The sequence below is a fragment of the Tachysurus vachellii genome, chromosome 3 (genome assembly GCF_030014155.1).
Source record: "Tachysurus vachellii isolate PV-2020 chromosome 3, HZAU_Pvac_v1, whole genome shotgun sequence".
Taxonomy (NCBI): Eukaryota; Metazoa; Chordata; class Actinopteri; order Siluriformes; family Bagridae; genus Tachysurus; species Tachysurus vachellii.
In genome coordinates this window covers 9,290,263-9,308,160 of record NC_083462.1, presented here as the reverse complement: position 1 = coordinate 9,308,160, position 17,898 = coordinate 9,290,263, and the positions used below count along the sequence as shown (strand labels likewise).

Below are 17,898 nucleotides of genomic sequence, written 5' to 3'. Positions count from 1 at the left end.
TTCATCTTCTCCACAGGCTTTCATCACAATAATGTCACTGCTGAGAGGCTTACTAGAAGAGTTAACATTTTGGGTTAGCTTTGCAGCGAGATAAGACGGGAATGAAAAGAGTCAACACCAGTGAGGTGTGTTGATTCTTTCCCAATAACAGTAAGTGTTTCATTTTTCTTATACCACAGCAATTTTCTCAACAATTACAATATTTTCTTTTTTTTTTTTTAAAGAAAAACAGAGATTTAAACATTTATAGTTACATTAAATGGTGTGGAACATTTGCAAGACAAGTCATAACAGCTACCAAAGTCAATCCATAGCAAAATTCACTCTCTTGCGTGAAGACTTTCCTGTGGTGGAAAAACTACTGAACATTACACAAAGCACTGACTGTTATTGGAGACGCCTTCCATACATGTTGCATCATTTACTATAGAAACAATACCATAAGAAGAAGCTCATTAATGTAAAACTGTGGTTTGAATCTGTTATGGCTTCTGTTATAGAAAACCTTCTGAGCAGTCAGATTTGAGAATTCAACAGCGCTGTGGTGTAATACACACTAACTGCCTTCGTGCTGTAGTTCGGTTAGGTACTAAATCTTGTACGTTGTATGTGTACCCTGGGTGCCAAGTAATTCAGCAGCAAACATCAGGGCTATTCTCTACTGGGATATTGATCAGAGAATTCAGCACCAGCTGTCACTATATAGCGCATGGATTAGGAACTTTCCTGAAATTCACATTTTGTTTTGATGATTTATTCACCTCACTGCGTCTGACCATCTTACTTAGTTTTGATAACAGAATAAGTCATGCATGTTTTCATGCATTAGTTTCTGATTCCAGCCGAAACCGTCTTTGCATAATTTAAGCTCACATCATTGAGAGCTGAGATCCACCTGCTGGGACAGCTTTGTGAATATCCCTCTGTCAGCGGACAGATTACTGGTGACACAATAACAGGTCAGTGCATGTGTTTCACAGAGGCAGTATTTACTCTGAATGCTGGTTGCTTCAGCTTCCTGTAGTGAAATGGTTCCACAGGCACAAATATGATTTAGTTAATGTTAGGAACTGATGGAATTACAGACTTTATACTTCTCATAACCAGCTTTTAAGAGATAACATATTCACCTTCTCTGATTTCAGTCATTACACTGATTACATTATTCTGAAATACTAACATCGTCTAAGATGACATTTATTCTCACATTCATCTCAAGTAATCTCTTTATACTGGTCAGAGTTGTAGTGGATCTGGAGCCTTGGCAAAGAACAACTGGTCTTAGGCAGGAATAAATACACCCTGAATCAGATGTCACATCACACACACACACACACACACACACACGACACATACTCATTTACACCTTGAGGCAATTTATTTTAAGAAGTGGGACAAAACCCCTCCTCTTTTGACAGAATTGTATGTGAATTGTAGCCAAAATTGTATATATATATATATATATATATATATATATATATATATATATATATATATATATATATATTAGTTATTGTTTATATTGAGCTCTAAGAAAGTAAATCAATTAATTCTAGCTTCCAGAATTTATTCCACCTCACCATTTTATCACATCGCCAATTAAATCAACTTAGTATAGCTATTAACTGTAAGCAATTATTGTATTTTCCTGCAGGGAAAACTGTAAAATAGAGCATTCTCATATCAGAAATGTCCTGAGCAGAGCAGTTTAGAGTAATAACCCTTAACCAGACAAAGAGCCCTTGAGAAACTTTGTGTTGTAGGTTTAGTTGTTTTACCTGCAAGGCCACAGGTATGAGAGCACTCAGACCAGGAAGACCAATCAGACATCTGGCAATTGATGGGACACTCAACCACACAAGATGCATTCATCTGCCACTTCTTATCAAGATTAAGCTGAAACACAAGAGATTGATTTGATTTCGTGAAAGCTGTAGAGTTTTACATAATAGTCAACACAAAATATTCAAAAAATAATACCAAACCTCTTCACAGAATTTAAGGTCTACAGATTTGCCATCACTGCGCACACAGTCCAGCATACGTGTTTTGATGCCACTCCCACACACAGCTCGCTCACTTAGCTGGCAGGTACTCCAGTCTACAAAATGAACATGGTTCATTTTACTTCAGCAAGTAGGACAGTAAGTTTATTCTCATTTACCGACATTACATTCCCAGCAATATTACCTGTGATGTTGTACGAGTAGTGGAAGCAGTTGGTATTGAGTGTGCAAGGCTCTTTCTCGGTTGTAGGAGGACACTGCCTTGATTCCCCAGGATGACGGATGGGGCTGGCACTCCTTTCACGAGTTTTATTCACATTGCATGGCTAAAACAAACCGGAAACTCTATAAACAGAAGTTTCTATAACATTCATATACACTCACCAGCTGATTTAACAGGAACATCTGTACAGCTGCTCATTAAAACAATTATCACGCAAGGGTCAGCATAATGCTTTTCAGCTCATTTTGGTGGTAAAGAGATCTTTATTTATTTATTTATTTATTTATTTTTCTTAACGGAGTGCCTGTCAGTGCACATCATTTCGGGCCTTGTTCGACTAACCTCTTTCAGGAACAAGGAAAAAACAGTTCCCACCCACAGATCTGACTGGGTTATTTATAGTTGTTTTTTGCTCAATTCTGTATAAATGTTTGCAGTATTTTGTGCATGAAAAGGTATATTAATGTGTTATAAGTAATATGCGTAATGTAATATAATGGTAAAATGGAAAACACTACATTTTTTAGTGATAGAATAAAACACTAAATTTTTTTAGTGATAGAATCTGTAACTACTACAACATCTGTGTGGGGCGGGAGGGGAGGGGTGTTGGGGGGAGTAGTGTAAGTATGCAATCTGAGTTTATTTGAAAAAGTACTGATTTAAGCACTGGCAAAACCTTGCAATAAAACTAATCCTGTTGTAATGTCACAGGATTCATTTGGAGGATTTGACTTTCTGCCATTTGTCCCATAGGGAGACTTTCTGCATGGTAATTAATGTCCTTTACAACTCTGTGGCAGGCTGCTCAAGGATCACATTTGATGTGATAGAATAAGCCTTTTCCATTTTGCCTTCGTTTAAACCAAACTACCCCATAGAAAATTAATTGAGCAATGAAAGCCGAACACCCAAGCAGGTGTTTGACTCTATGCCTGTCTTCTCCTATCTGTCCAGTACATGCTCTGCATGAGCGTGCTCATAGAGCACTAGCAATTCCGTATGGCATGACTTTACATTCGTATAAGTCAAGCCTGGAGAAAAAGCTGTGATGTGGAGAAATAAAAAAAATTTGAAGAAGTCAGAGCTTCTAACTGATCAGTCATTGTGCATTGTTCAAGTAAAGGCCACAAAACAAGAGCCTTGGGCTGATATAAAAAGAAATGTTTGGTGAGAAAATAGAAATTGTGTTATGCAGAAATGGTGGAGATATAATGAAGAAAATTTAGTCCATAAACATAACAATAAATTATCTCACCAGTGGGCAGCGACTCCAGGTGCTCCAATCGGACAGGACACAGTCCTCTGGACAAGGCAGCTTGCTCTCTCTGGCTCCAAGAGGCATCTCCTCTGGGTCACAAAGATAATCCTCCACTGGATCTGAAGGCCCATCAATTGTATTCTGCATACACCTTCAAAGAAATTTGACAGATCTATGTTTAGGTGAAAACCTGCACAGGGTTTGGTTTCGGATAGATTCAATATGTGTAAAATGAAATGACATCATACCTAACTTTTCTGGTCTGCACTCCCTCTCCACAGTTCTCCTTCAAGTCAACGTTGCTGACTTTCCAGACACTCCAAGGTTCGGCTACCCAAACATACTGACCGCAATCACTATGACATGGTACAACCTCATAGACCTGATGTGAGATCACAAACACCACAAACATCATAAAAACCATACGGTAAGTGAATCATAACTGAACGTAAAATATATAACTAAAAAAAAAAAAAAAAGGTTAGAGTAATAAAGGTACATAGCTCACCTGAGCCTATGGTGTAATCCCATGATCAGAAAAGGAAAAAATTGAGAGAAAAATGAGAGAGAGAGAGAGAGAGAGAGAGAGAGACTACAGGTTATTACTAAGCATTGGTATTCTCTTTGGTCTTGTGATTAATTATTTATTGTTTCCTGTCCAGGGTCCCCTGGTGCTAAACAGACACATGTGACTTCAAAGTTCCCAGCTCACCTGATTAACATGGTCAAGTTTGGGGCATGGTCTTCCACCATTGTAGGGCTTCTCTCTGAGCCATTTGGAGCGCACTTTGACTCCGCTTCCACATGACTTGCTGCAGCGTGACCAGTTTGACCATTCGCTGAGTTTACAGTCAGATGGACATGGAATAATACACGCTTCTTCAATATATCCTGTGGTCAAATGAAAACAAACAAGAAAATAACAGATTATTTGTTCCATTCGATGTAATCGAATTAGCTATAATGTATATTGAGTGTAATTATTCCAGTTAATCAAATGGTCTGCTGGCTAATTTAATTTTTTCTGTATTTGTTTAATGATGAGAATAGCTCCAGGGAACTGCCTTTGAAATAATGTAGATTTTATCCATTCATCCAGAATATATGAGAGTATATATATATGCTCAGTGTAGGCAATATTCATTAAATATTACACACAAAACACACTTAAATTCACTCACTCTCACTCATTTTCTACCGCTTATCCGAACTACCTCTGGTCACGGGGTGCCTGTGCCTATCTCAAATGTCATCGGGGATCAAGGCAGGATACACCCTGGACGGAGTGCCAACCCATCACAGGGCACACACACACACTCTCATTCACTCACACACTCACACACTACGGACAATTTTCCAGAGATGCCAATCAACCTCTGGGGTTTCCTCTGGGTACTCCGGTTTCCTCCCCCAGTCGAAGTACCCAGAGGAAACCCCAGAGGCACGGGGAGAACATACAAACTCCACACACACAAGGTGGAGGCGGGAATCGAACCCCGAACCCTGGAGGTGTGAGGCGAACGTGCTAAACACCCTCTTACCCTTTCCGGGAAAAAATTTAACATTTTTTTTAAAATTTTAATATTTTTTTCGGACCTTCAGAAAGGATGCTGGACATTTGTTAAAATTATTCTTAGACATGTTGGTAACACACAGTGGTGGCTCAAGCGTTTAAGGCTCTGGGTTGTTGATTGGGGTTCAAGCCCCAGCACTTCCGAGCTGCCAGTGTTGGGTCCTTGATCAAAGCCCTTAACCCTCACTGCTCCAGGGGTGCTGTATCATGTCTGACCCCAACTTCCAAAGGTTGAGATATGCGAAAAAAGAATTTCACTGTGCCGTAATGTATATGTGACACAAAGGCTTCTAAAAAAATGTAAAGATGAGTAAAATCATTATACTATGTGACTTTTATGTTATTCTCAACAATGAGAGCATCCCGAATGTCAAGCAAACATGAAATGTTGAGCAATTTTACTGCCATCAAGTATTTTTTCTCACCATCTGTTTAAAAATCACACTTGAATGATGAGGTGGAAATCATTGAACTCATTACCAGCACAGGCAACATGATTAAAAATCTGAATATACTCTCTGGAGTCAAGTGCTTCCCATTATTATGGTAACATGAAGACTAAATTCTGCTCTACACATGTGCATATTGTTGCAAAGGATTAGATGTAACATACATAGAGATTATACATAGCGAAGGGTTTTGGATACATGTAAACAGTTCATTAGGAATCTGCGATCAGAATGAACTCATACTCATACGAGTAACCTTTGAAAGTAAACATACACATTGTCATGCTTGGAAGTTTCCTTGCTTCTAGGAATAAGTAAAATAATCTTCTGCTAATAAGCATGATAGAGACATCGTAAAACCATAGGGATTGATCTTTGTCTCCTCAACATCATCAGGCTTATCTGGTTTAAGCAATAACAGCAGATCCTGCTACTGCTCATGCTGAGGATGTGGAAAATGTCTTATGCATGTTAGTAACCATGGTGATATTTTCAGATAAGGTTAAGATGCCGGCAGGAATGATTAGATCTTCGTGTGTGTCTTGTACAAACAATTATCTTCAGTCTTCTGAATAATACACACCTACATATGAAAGATATGGTCATTTCCTCACCTTCCAGATTGCATATATTGCTTAAACAACATCCACATAAAGTATAAAGTGTAATCCATTCTAAAAACAATAGAAGTAACTTTCTTTTAAAGGCTAAAATGATTTAATCCTCCGTCTCTAAATGATTCAGTAGCCACAGATGGCTTCCTGCCTAAAGGTTTATTTTATGGTTTTAAAAGCTCAACCCCCTGCAAACTGCCTCAGGCATCACATCAGTCCATCACACAAAAAAACACTACACTAAATGAAGCTTGTGGGCTCTTAACAACTGGAATAGTACTGTACTATAGTGACATTTTTTATATGATGAGCCTGCACATCATAAGCTTTAATCTAGGATCACGATGAGAAGACAGAAATCAAATCTGACTGTGAATCATAAAACAAGCAGCTTTAACATCATCAAGATCTTGTATACGCCCAAAACCCATCAGATTCTTCCATCATTGCTTTGCTCTGAGGCAAAGCATGATATAATTCCGGAAATAACGATCTCCGGTTCCAGGAGATTTTTTCCCGTTCCCTAGCAAAATGCTAATTTGGCTCTGTCAGAGTCGCCTTGACAGATTTAGGCTGTGAATGATGCAACGGGCTCTCACTCTCCACATTGATTCGCTTCTATTGAATTTCCCATCAGTGGATGCTAAGTGTGCACAATGAGGTGAGTGTTTTCCTGTCTCCAGTTGAGATGTGCCAAATGAAGGGAATTGATTGTGAAGAACACACAAAAATGGCCTTGTATCTCCTTTGTTATATAAAAAAAAAAAAAAAAAAAAAAAATAATAATAATAATAATAATAATAATAATAATAATAATAATAGTAATAATAATAATAGTAATAATAATAATAATAATAATAATAATAATAATAATAACAATAATAATAATAACAATAATAGTAATAATAACAATGATAATCATAACAATAATAATAATAATCATAATAATAATAATAATAATAATAATAATAATAATAATAATAATAATAATAAATTTAAAAAATATGCTAATAATAATAATAATAATAATAATAATAATAATAATAACTGGACAATGGACATTATTTAATGTATGTTACTCTTCTTAAGCACAGTGTCGGCTATATGAAACGTCTATAAGCCCATTCGTTAATTCATTCCATCTAATATATTGTAAACGTACATGAATATTAATAAAGGGTTATTTCTGCATTTATCGGCTGTAATATAATAGAACATCACAACATTTTAGGTTACATAAGCTTGAGTTGTGACACTCGCTTTACAGCATGTTATAATATCAGGAGAACTGACTTTGGCAGATGTGTCATATACTAAAACCAAATCTTTCTACCAGAAGTGCACTGAGCCGCAAAGTCACTTGTCATAATGTTATAATGAAAGACAGTCCAGAATGTGTCATAGCACAGGCTTATGCCAACAAAAATCTATGTTACTTGACTAGGATTGAAGTCAACTTGATACCAATACTGAACAAAGCAGTCTTTCTGTCAGCTGACACTGGTTTATATCAGCTGTCAGGAAAGGTTTGCGTAGGTGTCATATGACCCTTGAATGTTGTCACGTGGATTTATATCTTTGAAGACACAGAATAACCTATAATATTAAACTTGGGATAAAACAATTAGATTTTAAAATAGTCTTTTCAAATAACAACCAAATAACCAATAATCATTTCCCCCCTTTAAGTGAGAAGCAACATTGTCCAGTGACCTCGAAACATCATACTGTCAGTGATGCATGATGACAGTAGCATCATATTTAAAGACTGGTGTATAGCCATTCCTACAGTGAATTATAGTGTTGGTAGCATCATTTTGAGTGTTACCCTTGGCTACTTTCATGCTTCTTTGACTAACATCCTTCTTATCCACTCAGTGACTTTCGGTGTATAACCTGCTCTAGGGAGAATTACAGATGATTCCATTTTTAATCACCTATTTATTAGTGCTGTGCAGGATGCACAAAGTTTGGGAATTTTTCATATAAAATCCTTTAATAATCATTTTCTATTTAACTAAATAGAAAAATGCTCTAGAGAAAAGTTTTTTTTTCCACTTCAATATTTTGGCATATTTTGTGTAGACGTATTCAATATTATCCTAATTAAGTTCAGTCCAGTTCTAGGTTATAATCCTACAAAATGTGTAAAAGGTGGTTAAAGTGGGTTAATACATATGCAAGACACTGTGTCTGTCTGTCTGTCTGAGTTGTATTGAGCATCGCTTTAATGTCATACCGTGACTGTTGCACCTGGAAGTCTCCACAAGGCGGTTATCCTGGTCATAGCACACCATGGCTTGGTAGCGATAGCCCTGGCCACACTCCTTAATATCGCCTTGAACCTTCATGCCCAGGATGCCTTCCACTCTGCCTCCCTCAGGCAAGATGCAGTCGGACCAGTTGCCCACTGGCTGGGCATTGTACTTATTGCAGGGGCAGTACTGGGTCTCACTTAGTGGATACACCTGAGTGTTCTTACAGTGGTCTCGCTTCTTACTTTTCCCTTAGAGCAGAAGAAGCAAAAAACACATACAAAACATTTTAAATCTCTGTCACTAAAGATCTTCAAAAAGCCTGAAGGTACAGATCATTCAAGTGGATTGAAGGCACCGAGCATTCACATGAAGTGAATCCACATGCTGGTTCGGCTAAGCCAGCGGTGTCCAATCTTATTATTATTATCAAATTATTATCTTGGTTTTCATTCCAACCAAGCAGAAGTCTCACCAGAGTCTACTAAAAGCCAAGAACAACCGATTAAACAGGTGGAATCAGGTGTGGCTTCTGCTTGGTTGAATGAAAGCCTGCACCCACACCGGCCCTTTGTGGATAAGATTGGACACCGCTGGGCTAAGCTGTCTGACTTTCAGCTTTAACAAAAAGTGCTGAGAACTGACCTTTTAATGGCAGGCCTGAGCTGCCGACTGTAAATAAACAGATTTCAGGCGACTAAAGGCACAAGACCTACAGTAATCCGATGTAACCCTGCTGCAAATTTGTGCAGTTCACAGGAAACTTGAAGGACAGATGTAACTTGTACACATGTTATACTGACCTCTTTTTTTTCAGTTATGCAATAAGTATTTTAAATAGACAATTAATAACAGATTTCACAATTCATCAGTTTACTTTTAGAGAAGAATAAAAAAAATGATGATCTTTGGAAATTAAGCTTTAAGGTGGTACTTTTATCCCTGCCTGTAGCTTTTAATTTTTTTGCATAAACTCATAAAGGTTATAACATCTTTCACCTCATTGAGGGTAAAAGTTTTATCATCAGCTAGATCCTTATGATTCCAAAATCTCAAATAATTAGCCATTTTCAGTGCTATTTTATTCACCAAAAGCAGCAACACTATTTACTGTCACTACATAATTATCAAGTAATTTGTATTCATTGCCTACAAAATATTATTTTAGATATGTGGACATTGATTCACACATACACAGACAGAGAGAGAGAGAGAGAGAGAGAGAGAGAGAGAGAGAGAGAGAGAAGGTCTTAAAATAGACCTCTAAATTAATAGATTTTAAGATTGTGCTTTGGCGCCATCATGCATATTTTGACTTGTTCAAGGGAGTATAGAGTTGTCCAAGAAACTCTAAATTGTCCAGTGGTTTGTCCAATAATGTCTTGTAATATGGCCACAAAGCTTACAAAATCTACCATACTCACCTACAAGTGCCCTCCTACGAGTCCTCGCCCCCACACAATCAGCTGCACAGGATGAGAACTTAGACCATGCAGTCAACTGGCAGTCATCTTGGCATGGGAGCTGGCAGGCCTGAGTGAGGGAGGGCATGGGACCAGCCTGTTTCAGACAGGCCAAAATGTCCACCTGTCCACCGTCCTGCTTCTTGCAGGACACAGCTTGAAAGAAAATAAAGAAGAAGAATGAGAAAAAAATGAACCATATTCACCAAATTATTATTATCTATAATATTTTTTTTACTCTGGGGAAAGAGTGAGAAATCTTCAGATATGGAATAAAACAGGAGATGGATCAGCAGCTGTGTAGTGTAATGCTTATTGACTAGTTGAATAGATCCACACGTGAATGAGAAGGTAAAAGGCCCTGAATTGGATTGCCTCTTCAGCCGTGTCTGCGTTTCCCAGGATTCTATTACAGGTAATGAGGCCTAATGGAGAAAGAGCTGCTAAAAGTCTGCCTTATGATCCGATCTGGGGTATCTATTGCTCGTTTTCTTTATGCAGCTAATAGAAGTCTGAAAAGAAAGTTCATACAGACTCTTAAACTTCACACTGTAGTTTGACGCTTTCCGTTTATGACTGTTGAAGTGCCCTCACTTATGTGCTATTCGGTTCCTTTATAGTCTTTCACATGCACTTTAACTTTTAGTACTTTTATAACTGCATTAATTAAGAGAAAAAGCTCTTGCTAAACTGATGTAAGCTTAGCGAGGTTTAACCTGCAGAGCACCGCTACGTTAACTGGGTCTGTGCACGTTTCCGCAATATGATAATAACATATTCTAACTATCAAGAAGTGCTTTTTATTTGATCAGCTATAAGAAAGGAATACAATTGTGTTAAATTAAATGTGATTCATCATTTCTTTGGAATTGTGTGTTAAGAATGGATGTTAACATTTGAAATTGGATGGAAATACACTCTCAGCCACTTTAATAGGAACACCTGTAGAGCTAAGATTTTCACACACCACAGGCTCAAGAGTTCAAAAACTTTAGTGAATGCCAGTTCTGCCAGTTAATAAAAGACATTCATACTCTTTACAAGCATGCTGAGCATTAAAGCATCTCAGAAATGACATCACATTTAAATCTTACTGTATGATGGATCAGGTTTCCCCCTTAAGCAAAAAAAAAGGAATCTAAAGCTAAAGAATGTACAGACTCACTGAAACAGTTGATGATTGCTTGTAAAAACAGACAAATTTGTTGTTTTTTCAAATCTTCAACAGTCCAGTTTTGTGAGCGCCCATCGTCAGATTCCTGTTCTTAGAACGGAAAGGGATAGAACCTGCTAGAACCTGTGTTTTGCAGTTGTAGCCCATCAGCCTCAAGGCTTGACCTGTTGTACATTCAGAGATGCTTTCCTGCTCACCACAGATACAGAGAGTAGTTGTTTGAGTTAACCTAGGCTAGTCTGGCCATCTTCCTCTGATCGCTTTCACAGAGTGTTTTAACAAAATGTTTTTGCCCATCAAAGCTGCCTTACACTGCATCTGTTTGTTTTTCACACCATTCTCTAGAGTCTCTTGTTTGTTAGAATCCCAGAAGTTTTCGAAATATTTAAACCAGACCATCTGGTATCAACAACCATGCTATGATCAAAGCCAATGAGATCACATTTTTGTTTGATATGAATATTAACCGAAGCTCTTGACTTCTATCTGTATGATTTTGATCATTGGCCGATCGGTTAATTACATAAATAAGCAATAGTGTTCCTATTAAAGTGTCTGGTGAGTAAAGGTGTCATTTGAAAATGAAGGAATTTTAAAAAAAAGCAAGATGTGTGCTAATACAATCTCAGAAATGGACTTTTATTTCCTTCTGAATTAAAATATATTCAAACAACCTTGTCTCAAACACAACACATCTGCAATCCTGAGATTACACATGCAGGTTTGGTGTGCTCACTGATCTCACTGATCTACCATATGGTGAGTGGGTTTGAGCTTAATTTCTTTAGTGTTTAAAGTCAAGTCCTAAGCCTACATCTGAGCCTTTGACCACATTTTAGTAGTTGCTTAACCTCTTGCAGTGCAGTGTCTTTTAGTTCCCATGGCATTTCCATAGAGATTAATGCTACATGCAGAACAGCCCAAGGTAGCACTTTGATGCAACTAACTCTCCCTCGCTCACCGACGCTCGAAACACCACCATTCTTCACAAATTCATAAGCTCATTTGCACATCCTAAACACACAAGCACATCTCACACGCTGGTTAGATTTTATACTCTGCATCCAGATTAAGCTTTACTCAACCTCAGCCTTTTTCAGCCAGATTGCTGTCTTAACTTTGATGAGTCCTGTCAGATTGTTAAAACACTTTTCAACCAAGTAACAAAAACATATTCTTATGAATGGGCTTGATGTGTTTTAGAAAGGGTTTAGCAAGAACTATGAGGGTCAAGCTACAGTAAAACAGTTCTTATATCAGCAAAATCAGCCTAGAGCCTTTGTTTTCTTTTGGCTTATGATTCCAAAGCTCTCAGATTCAAAGTGCTAGAGCTGACATACATGAAATCACTGAACTCAAGAAAGTAAAGTTACATATACAGAAAGCCAATATCTTTTTTATTATTCATTTATTATTATTCATTTTCTACCGCTTATCTGAACTACCTCAGGTCACGGGGAGCCTGTGCCTATCTCAGGCGTCATCGGGCATCAAGGCAGGATACACCCTGGACGGAGTGCCAACCCATCGCAGGGCACACACACACTCTCATTCACTCACGCAATCACACACTACGGACAATTTTCCAGAGATGCCAATAAACCTACCATGCATGTCTTTGGACGGGGGAGGAAACCGGAGTACCCGGAGGAAACCCCCGAGGCACGGGGAGAACATGCAAACTACACACACACAAGGCGGAGGCGGGAATCGAACCCCCAACCCTGGAGGTGTGAGGCGAACGTGCTAACCACTAAGCCACCGTGCCTCCCCTTTATTATTATTATTATTATTAATTTAATTTTATTCACCTTTGAGCAGATTTCTCCTAGAGGATGGATTTAAGATTACAGTATAAAGTATACAGCATTCAATATAATGATTTTTATACTATATCCATGTTTAAAGCTTTAAATCTGATTGGTCAGAAGGCATTGATTAAGTTTTCCTCCACAGGAAAGGTAAAAATATGCAGCATATTCAACACTAGATATGTTTCCAGACTGTAAGGAAGGCTACAGTTGGTGTGATGCATTGGCTCTATGTTTTCTCTACCTCTGGCTTGCAGTCCTGGTCCACATGTCTCCTGAGCTCCAGGGCTGTCCTGTCTAACAGACCATGGCACCAACTGACATCGCCGCCATTTATGCGTTTTCCACCTTAAAATCAAAGTTACATTCAATTTCATTCAATCATAATCATTGAGATTTAAAACCATTTCTGTATAATTAGACTGGTGTAAATTTTGGTTTTCACCTGAAGCCAGGGCAGGCAGATGGTGCCTCACACTCCTTTTCTTGGTAAAGCACTTCTGGGCAGTCTTGGCCCCCGTTTGCTGGCAGCTGAATGATTATCCGTTTCCTGAATTGCTTCCTTTTAGTAGTGCCACCTTGAGAAGAAGAGAAACAAGGGCCAAAGTCATAATCACTAGGTTCCTATAATTAAAGATAAATATGATTTTGAGGCCCAGAATGCACTGCAGTTTTGCCAAACCTGGTAATTATGTGGTTAATTAAATTGTTGAAGTAAATAGAAATTATGTCTAATCCTTAAGGAAAATAGCTTAGTCATGCCCGTTCATAACTATTGCATAAAGATTAAATGAAGCATAAGGACGATACAATTTATTTGGTCAACTTTAAGAATACCAAAACTAATGCAAGGGGGAAATTATATTACTTGGATTTATTTACTGATTATTATTGAATGCTTATCCTAAAGATAGTGAAATTGTTCCATGTATAGAGTTTTGGCATTTGCTTAATTTTGCATCTGATGTTCATTCATTCATACATTCATTCATTTTCTACCGCTTATCCAAACTTCTCGGGTCACGGGGAGCCTGTGCCTATCTCAGGTTTCATTGGGCATCAAGGCAGGATACACCCTGGACAGAGTGCCAACCCATCGCAGGGCACACACACACACACTCATTCACTCACGCAATCACACACTACGGACAATTTTTTCCAGAGATGCCAATCAACCTACCATGCATGTCTTTGGACCGGGGGAGGAAACCGGAGTACCCGGAGGAAACCCCCGAGGCACGGGGAGAACATTCAAACTCCACACACACAAGCTGAAGGTGGGAATCGAACCCCCAACCCTGGAGGTGTGAGGCGAACGTGCTAACCACTAAGCCGCCGTTCCCCCCGATGTTCATCATTTCATCAAATTTCTTTTTGTGCAAGGACCTCACCAGTGCATTAGTTATGTTCAGACAGACAGCTGGTTACCTAGACATGCTGGCTGTAGCATTAATTTTCTGCATTTGATTTTCAGTGCTAAGTCTGACATGTATGAGAATAATTTTGTTTTGTTTGTCTTTGTCTTTATAAGCAGAGATTTGTCAGTTAGGTGCTGGGTTGACAGGAATAAAAGTTATTTTAAGGAAAAAAAAAAACAGAGACAGCAAAATTGTTAAATTGACAGATCTGCTGTTGTGAAGCCTTGGATGCATTTCAATGGAAATCTCTGGGTGATTCCACAAACGGGTGCCATTTGTGCCTTCTATAAACATGTATGTAAAGTAAATGAAAAGACGCTTTAAAGACAGAAGCTTTTACAACAGACTATCTACATGTCTCATAAAAAAAAAAACAAATCATGAATAAACCTCTACAGCATTATCAGCAAATAGCATATTTGCAACATCTTAGTCCTAAAACATTCACTCACCCTGCTACATGATCACATTTACTCCTATAAAAAACAGTATCTGGAACCACAAGTCCAAAGGAATTTGCATGAAGATAAAGTTATTTCTTTGTTTATGTTTTTTTCAACAATGTTGTGATATTAACTGATGATCATACACTTGCAAAATGGGAGTAGTCAATGCATTTTTAATGGTTAAATGCACATTTTCTTATATCATATCTTTCTAATGTTTTCTCATGGTTCCTCGTTTTTAAGGTTATGACTGTCAATATTCTGTGCACACAATGACCTGCTTTTGTTTACAGCCGTGGCTTAGAGAAGTTCCTCGATGTAGAAAATCAACATGAAATCCAATAAACCCGGCAACCCGTTTTTCAAAAAATAATAAAACTTTTTGAAAGTTAAATCTAGATACAGGCTAGAGACTCAGACAGAACTGTAGACAGAGACATACGCTTGCGCTTTAGCACCGGTGCTGACAAAAGGCATAAAAATAAATATCAGCACTTCATATCAAAATGTCAAATAGTTTCATCTGCATCCTCGAATTGGAAGAAAGAAAAAAAAAGACGTGAGATCTTCATAGAGATGGATACGTTGAAAAGATGAAGTACATAGATGCAGTGAAATGTGCAGTGTCAATATTTCATATAAATAACTAACTATATAAATAACCACTCCATGGAATGGCGAGTACACACAAGATGAACAGTGTTTACAAGCGTCTGGAGTCCTTTCATAGTTGAAATCAGCTTCCACTTTACTTATTAGAGCATTTGTTCTAATTCCTTGCATAGGCTTGAAGAGTTGCCTGGCAACAATCTCTTTTTATAGACGTGATAGTCTGTGAACAAACCGCCGCTTTATATGTTTTGTGAACACACACATAGTAGCTAATTATCAGTTTGTTCACAGAAACCCTCTTTTCACAGCTCACCCCATAACACTATAGCCTTTTTTTTTCATTGCATCTCTCTTATCATGTAATCTTGTGACAAGATTCTTCCCTGTACTAATGTAAGATTCGCTTGAACTAAGCCTCTTGGATGGTGAAATAAGGACATACCTCCATGACAGGTTGATGGACAAGGGCTCCAGTCACTGTATGGAGTAACAATGCAGTCTCTTTTGCATGGCAGTAGACATGGTCTCACTGTCTCTGGACGCAGACTCTCAGGACACCTAGACACCAAAAAACAAACACAAACACACACTGAATGCTGAATTCCTATTCTGAACCCCATGACAAAGATAACAGGATGTACTGTACATGAATTATGTTTTATTTATTCAGAAATGTACTTACATTTTTAGTTAAAATGATTAACCTCATTTTAAATATATATATTTAAATTGCTCAAATAAATATATGCAGGAGATCATTTAATAGTTATATATTTGTATCAGAACGATGTCAATGCGCTTATATTTTTCCGATTCTGTAACATCATAGAAACTATAGATACTAGATACTATACGCTGTATAACTACAAATTATCTGTTCGCACCAAAGGTGATTTTGAGAACTGTTCAAAAACAAGAGGCAGCAGTGTATCTGCTTCTTTATATTTACATTTCCAGCATTTAGCAGACACCCTTATCCAGAGCGACTTACATTTTTATCTCATTTTTTACAACTGAGCGTTAAGGGCCTTGCTCAGGGGCCCAGCAGTGGCAGCCTGGTGGACTTAGGAATCAAACTCACAACCTTTCGATTGGTGGTCCAGCACCTTAACCACTAGGCTATGGACATACTGCATTACGTATATCCAGCAAAGTTTTTTGTTAACCTAGAAATAGCCAACAAAGACAGGTTATTTATTAATTTATGCATTTACCTGCAATACCCAACTAATAGTGCTCAGGCATTGGCAGGATTTTTGATATGAATTTGTACATATTTGTATAAGGTTTGATTAGGTAACATCATATGAACTACTCAGAGCTTCTTCATACTCAGAAATGATCCAGTTAGTACAAAATACAGTTTCTGAGTGGGAACAGTTCAAAGTGTTTCCAACAGCTTTGACATGTCTGACTCATCACGGCATATATTAAAAGATGTGAGTGTGCTACTGTATTCTTTCTATCCAGCAAGACACACATCTTTGTTACTGACGAACAGTGCAATCTACATACATGCAAAGCGATCTATAAATTAGCACTTGATCCAGCAATGCATTTGTCTCTGCTTATAACCGAGACATACTCTCATACTTGGTACTAAAAACAGCAGGAAGGGTTGGGCTTGTGTAAAAATGCTGCCTATACCTATTGAGAGCTGTGGCAAGTTGACTGCAATACCACAACAACTGTTTCCAGGCATGGGCAGGATTTCTAGTTCATTTATTAGGGTTGAACTTTATTTGCAATGTGGTGGATTGCCACATTACTTTTACCAAAAACTTTTTGGTAGTACTGATTTGTTTTTGAAATACACTGATCTCTGATCTTTTTGAAATACACTGATTTGCATCTAAATGAACTATGGGAACATTGAACTATGGGAAATGTTTTGATGTGGTGACATCATCAGCTGCTCTATGACTAGAAATAGTACAGCGGCTGCCTCAACAAGCCTGATTTATAGCAAATCTGTGCTTTAAAAGGTTTCACATCATCTGTAACATCCTATATTATTGCTCATAGGCACAGCTGCTGTGATCTTGTAGCTATGTTAAACTCATGCTAACGCAGGGGGGAAAATATATAACAGCACATGAGTATTTGTGGCACAGTAATGCTTTAGAACTAAACTACACAAGATAAATCATGCAGACCACCAGTGTCTAGCATTAGTGTTGTCCAAAATAAAACTCTGTGTGTGTGAGAGAGTGTGTGTGTGTGTGTGTGTGTGTAGCAGGTGAAGCCCAGGACAGGAATAATATGAAAAAGAAAGTAGAGCTTATTTCCATAGACAGCATGAGGTGAGTGTGGCAGCTCCCTGTTTCACAGCTGGTGACGCAGATCATCCTGCTGTTAAGCTGAATAAATAAATAGGGTTTTTTTACCTCTTACAGCAAAAACCTCAAAGGTGGGGAGCAGAACCAGGTGCTTAAAATGGAGCATACTGAAACATGCAATATCTGATAGATATGTCGAGTAACACGGTGGTGCATTTTCATCAAAGTTCTGTATGTTCAAATCTGTTGGTAAAAAAAAGACTGAATTTCCACTGTAATTTTCTTTAGCCTTCATTTTCATCTTTAAACAGATT

At 38.0% G+C, this 17,898-nt stretch overlaps 1 protein-coding gene across 1 annotated transcript in view; it reads right to left on the bottom strand.

Annotated features, from left to right (window-relative positions):
- The window catches only part of thsd7aa (thrombospondin, type I, domain containing 7Aa), a 101,041-nt gene that overhangs the window by 16,859 nt on the left and 66,284 nt on the right, over positions 1-17,898 (bottom strand). Inside the window, exons 9-20 of the mRNA XM_060865659.1 lie at positions 15,748-15,863; positions 13,275-13,407; positions 13,074-13,177; positions 9,806-10,000; positions 8,366-8,632; positions 4,203-4,381; positions 3,999-4,004; positions 3,739-3,872; positions 3,488-3,641; positions 2,191-2,332; positions 1,986-2,101; positions 1,779-1,896 (exon numbers count right to left, since the gene is read on the bottom strand). Coding sequence (XP_060721642.1) covers positions 1,779-1,896; positions 1,986-2,101; positions 2,191-2,332; positions 3,488-3,641; positions 3,739-3,872; positions 3,999-4,004; positions 4,203-4,381; positions 8,366-8,632; positions 9,806-10,000; positions 13,074-13,177; positions 13,275-13,407; positions 15,748-15,863 — 1,664 coding nt within the window. The remainder of the gene's footprint in view (positions 1-1,778; positions 1,897-1,985; positions 2,102-2,190; positions 2,333-3,487; positions 3,642-3,738; positions 3,873-3,998; positions 4,005-4,202; positions 4,382-8,365; positions 8,633-9,805; positions 10,001-13,073; positions 13,178-13,274; positions 13,408-15,747; positions 15,864-17,898) is intronic.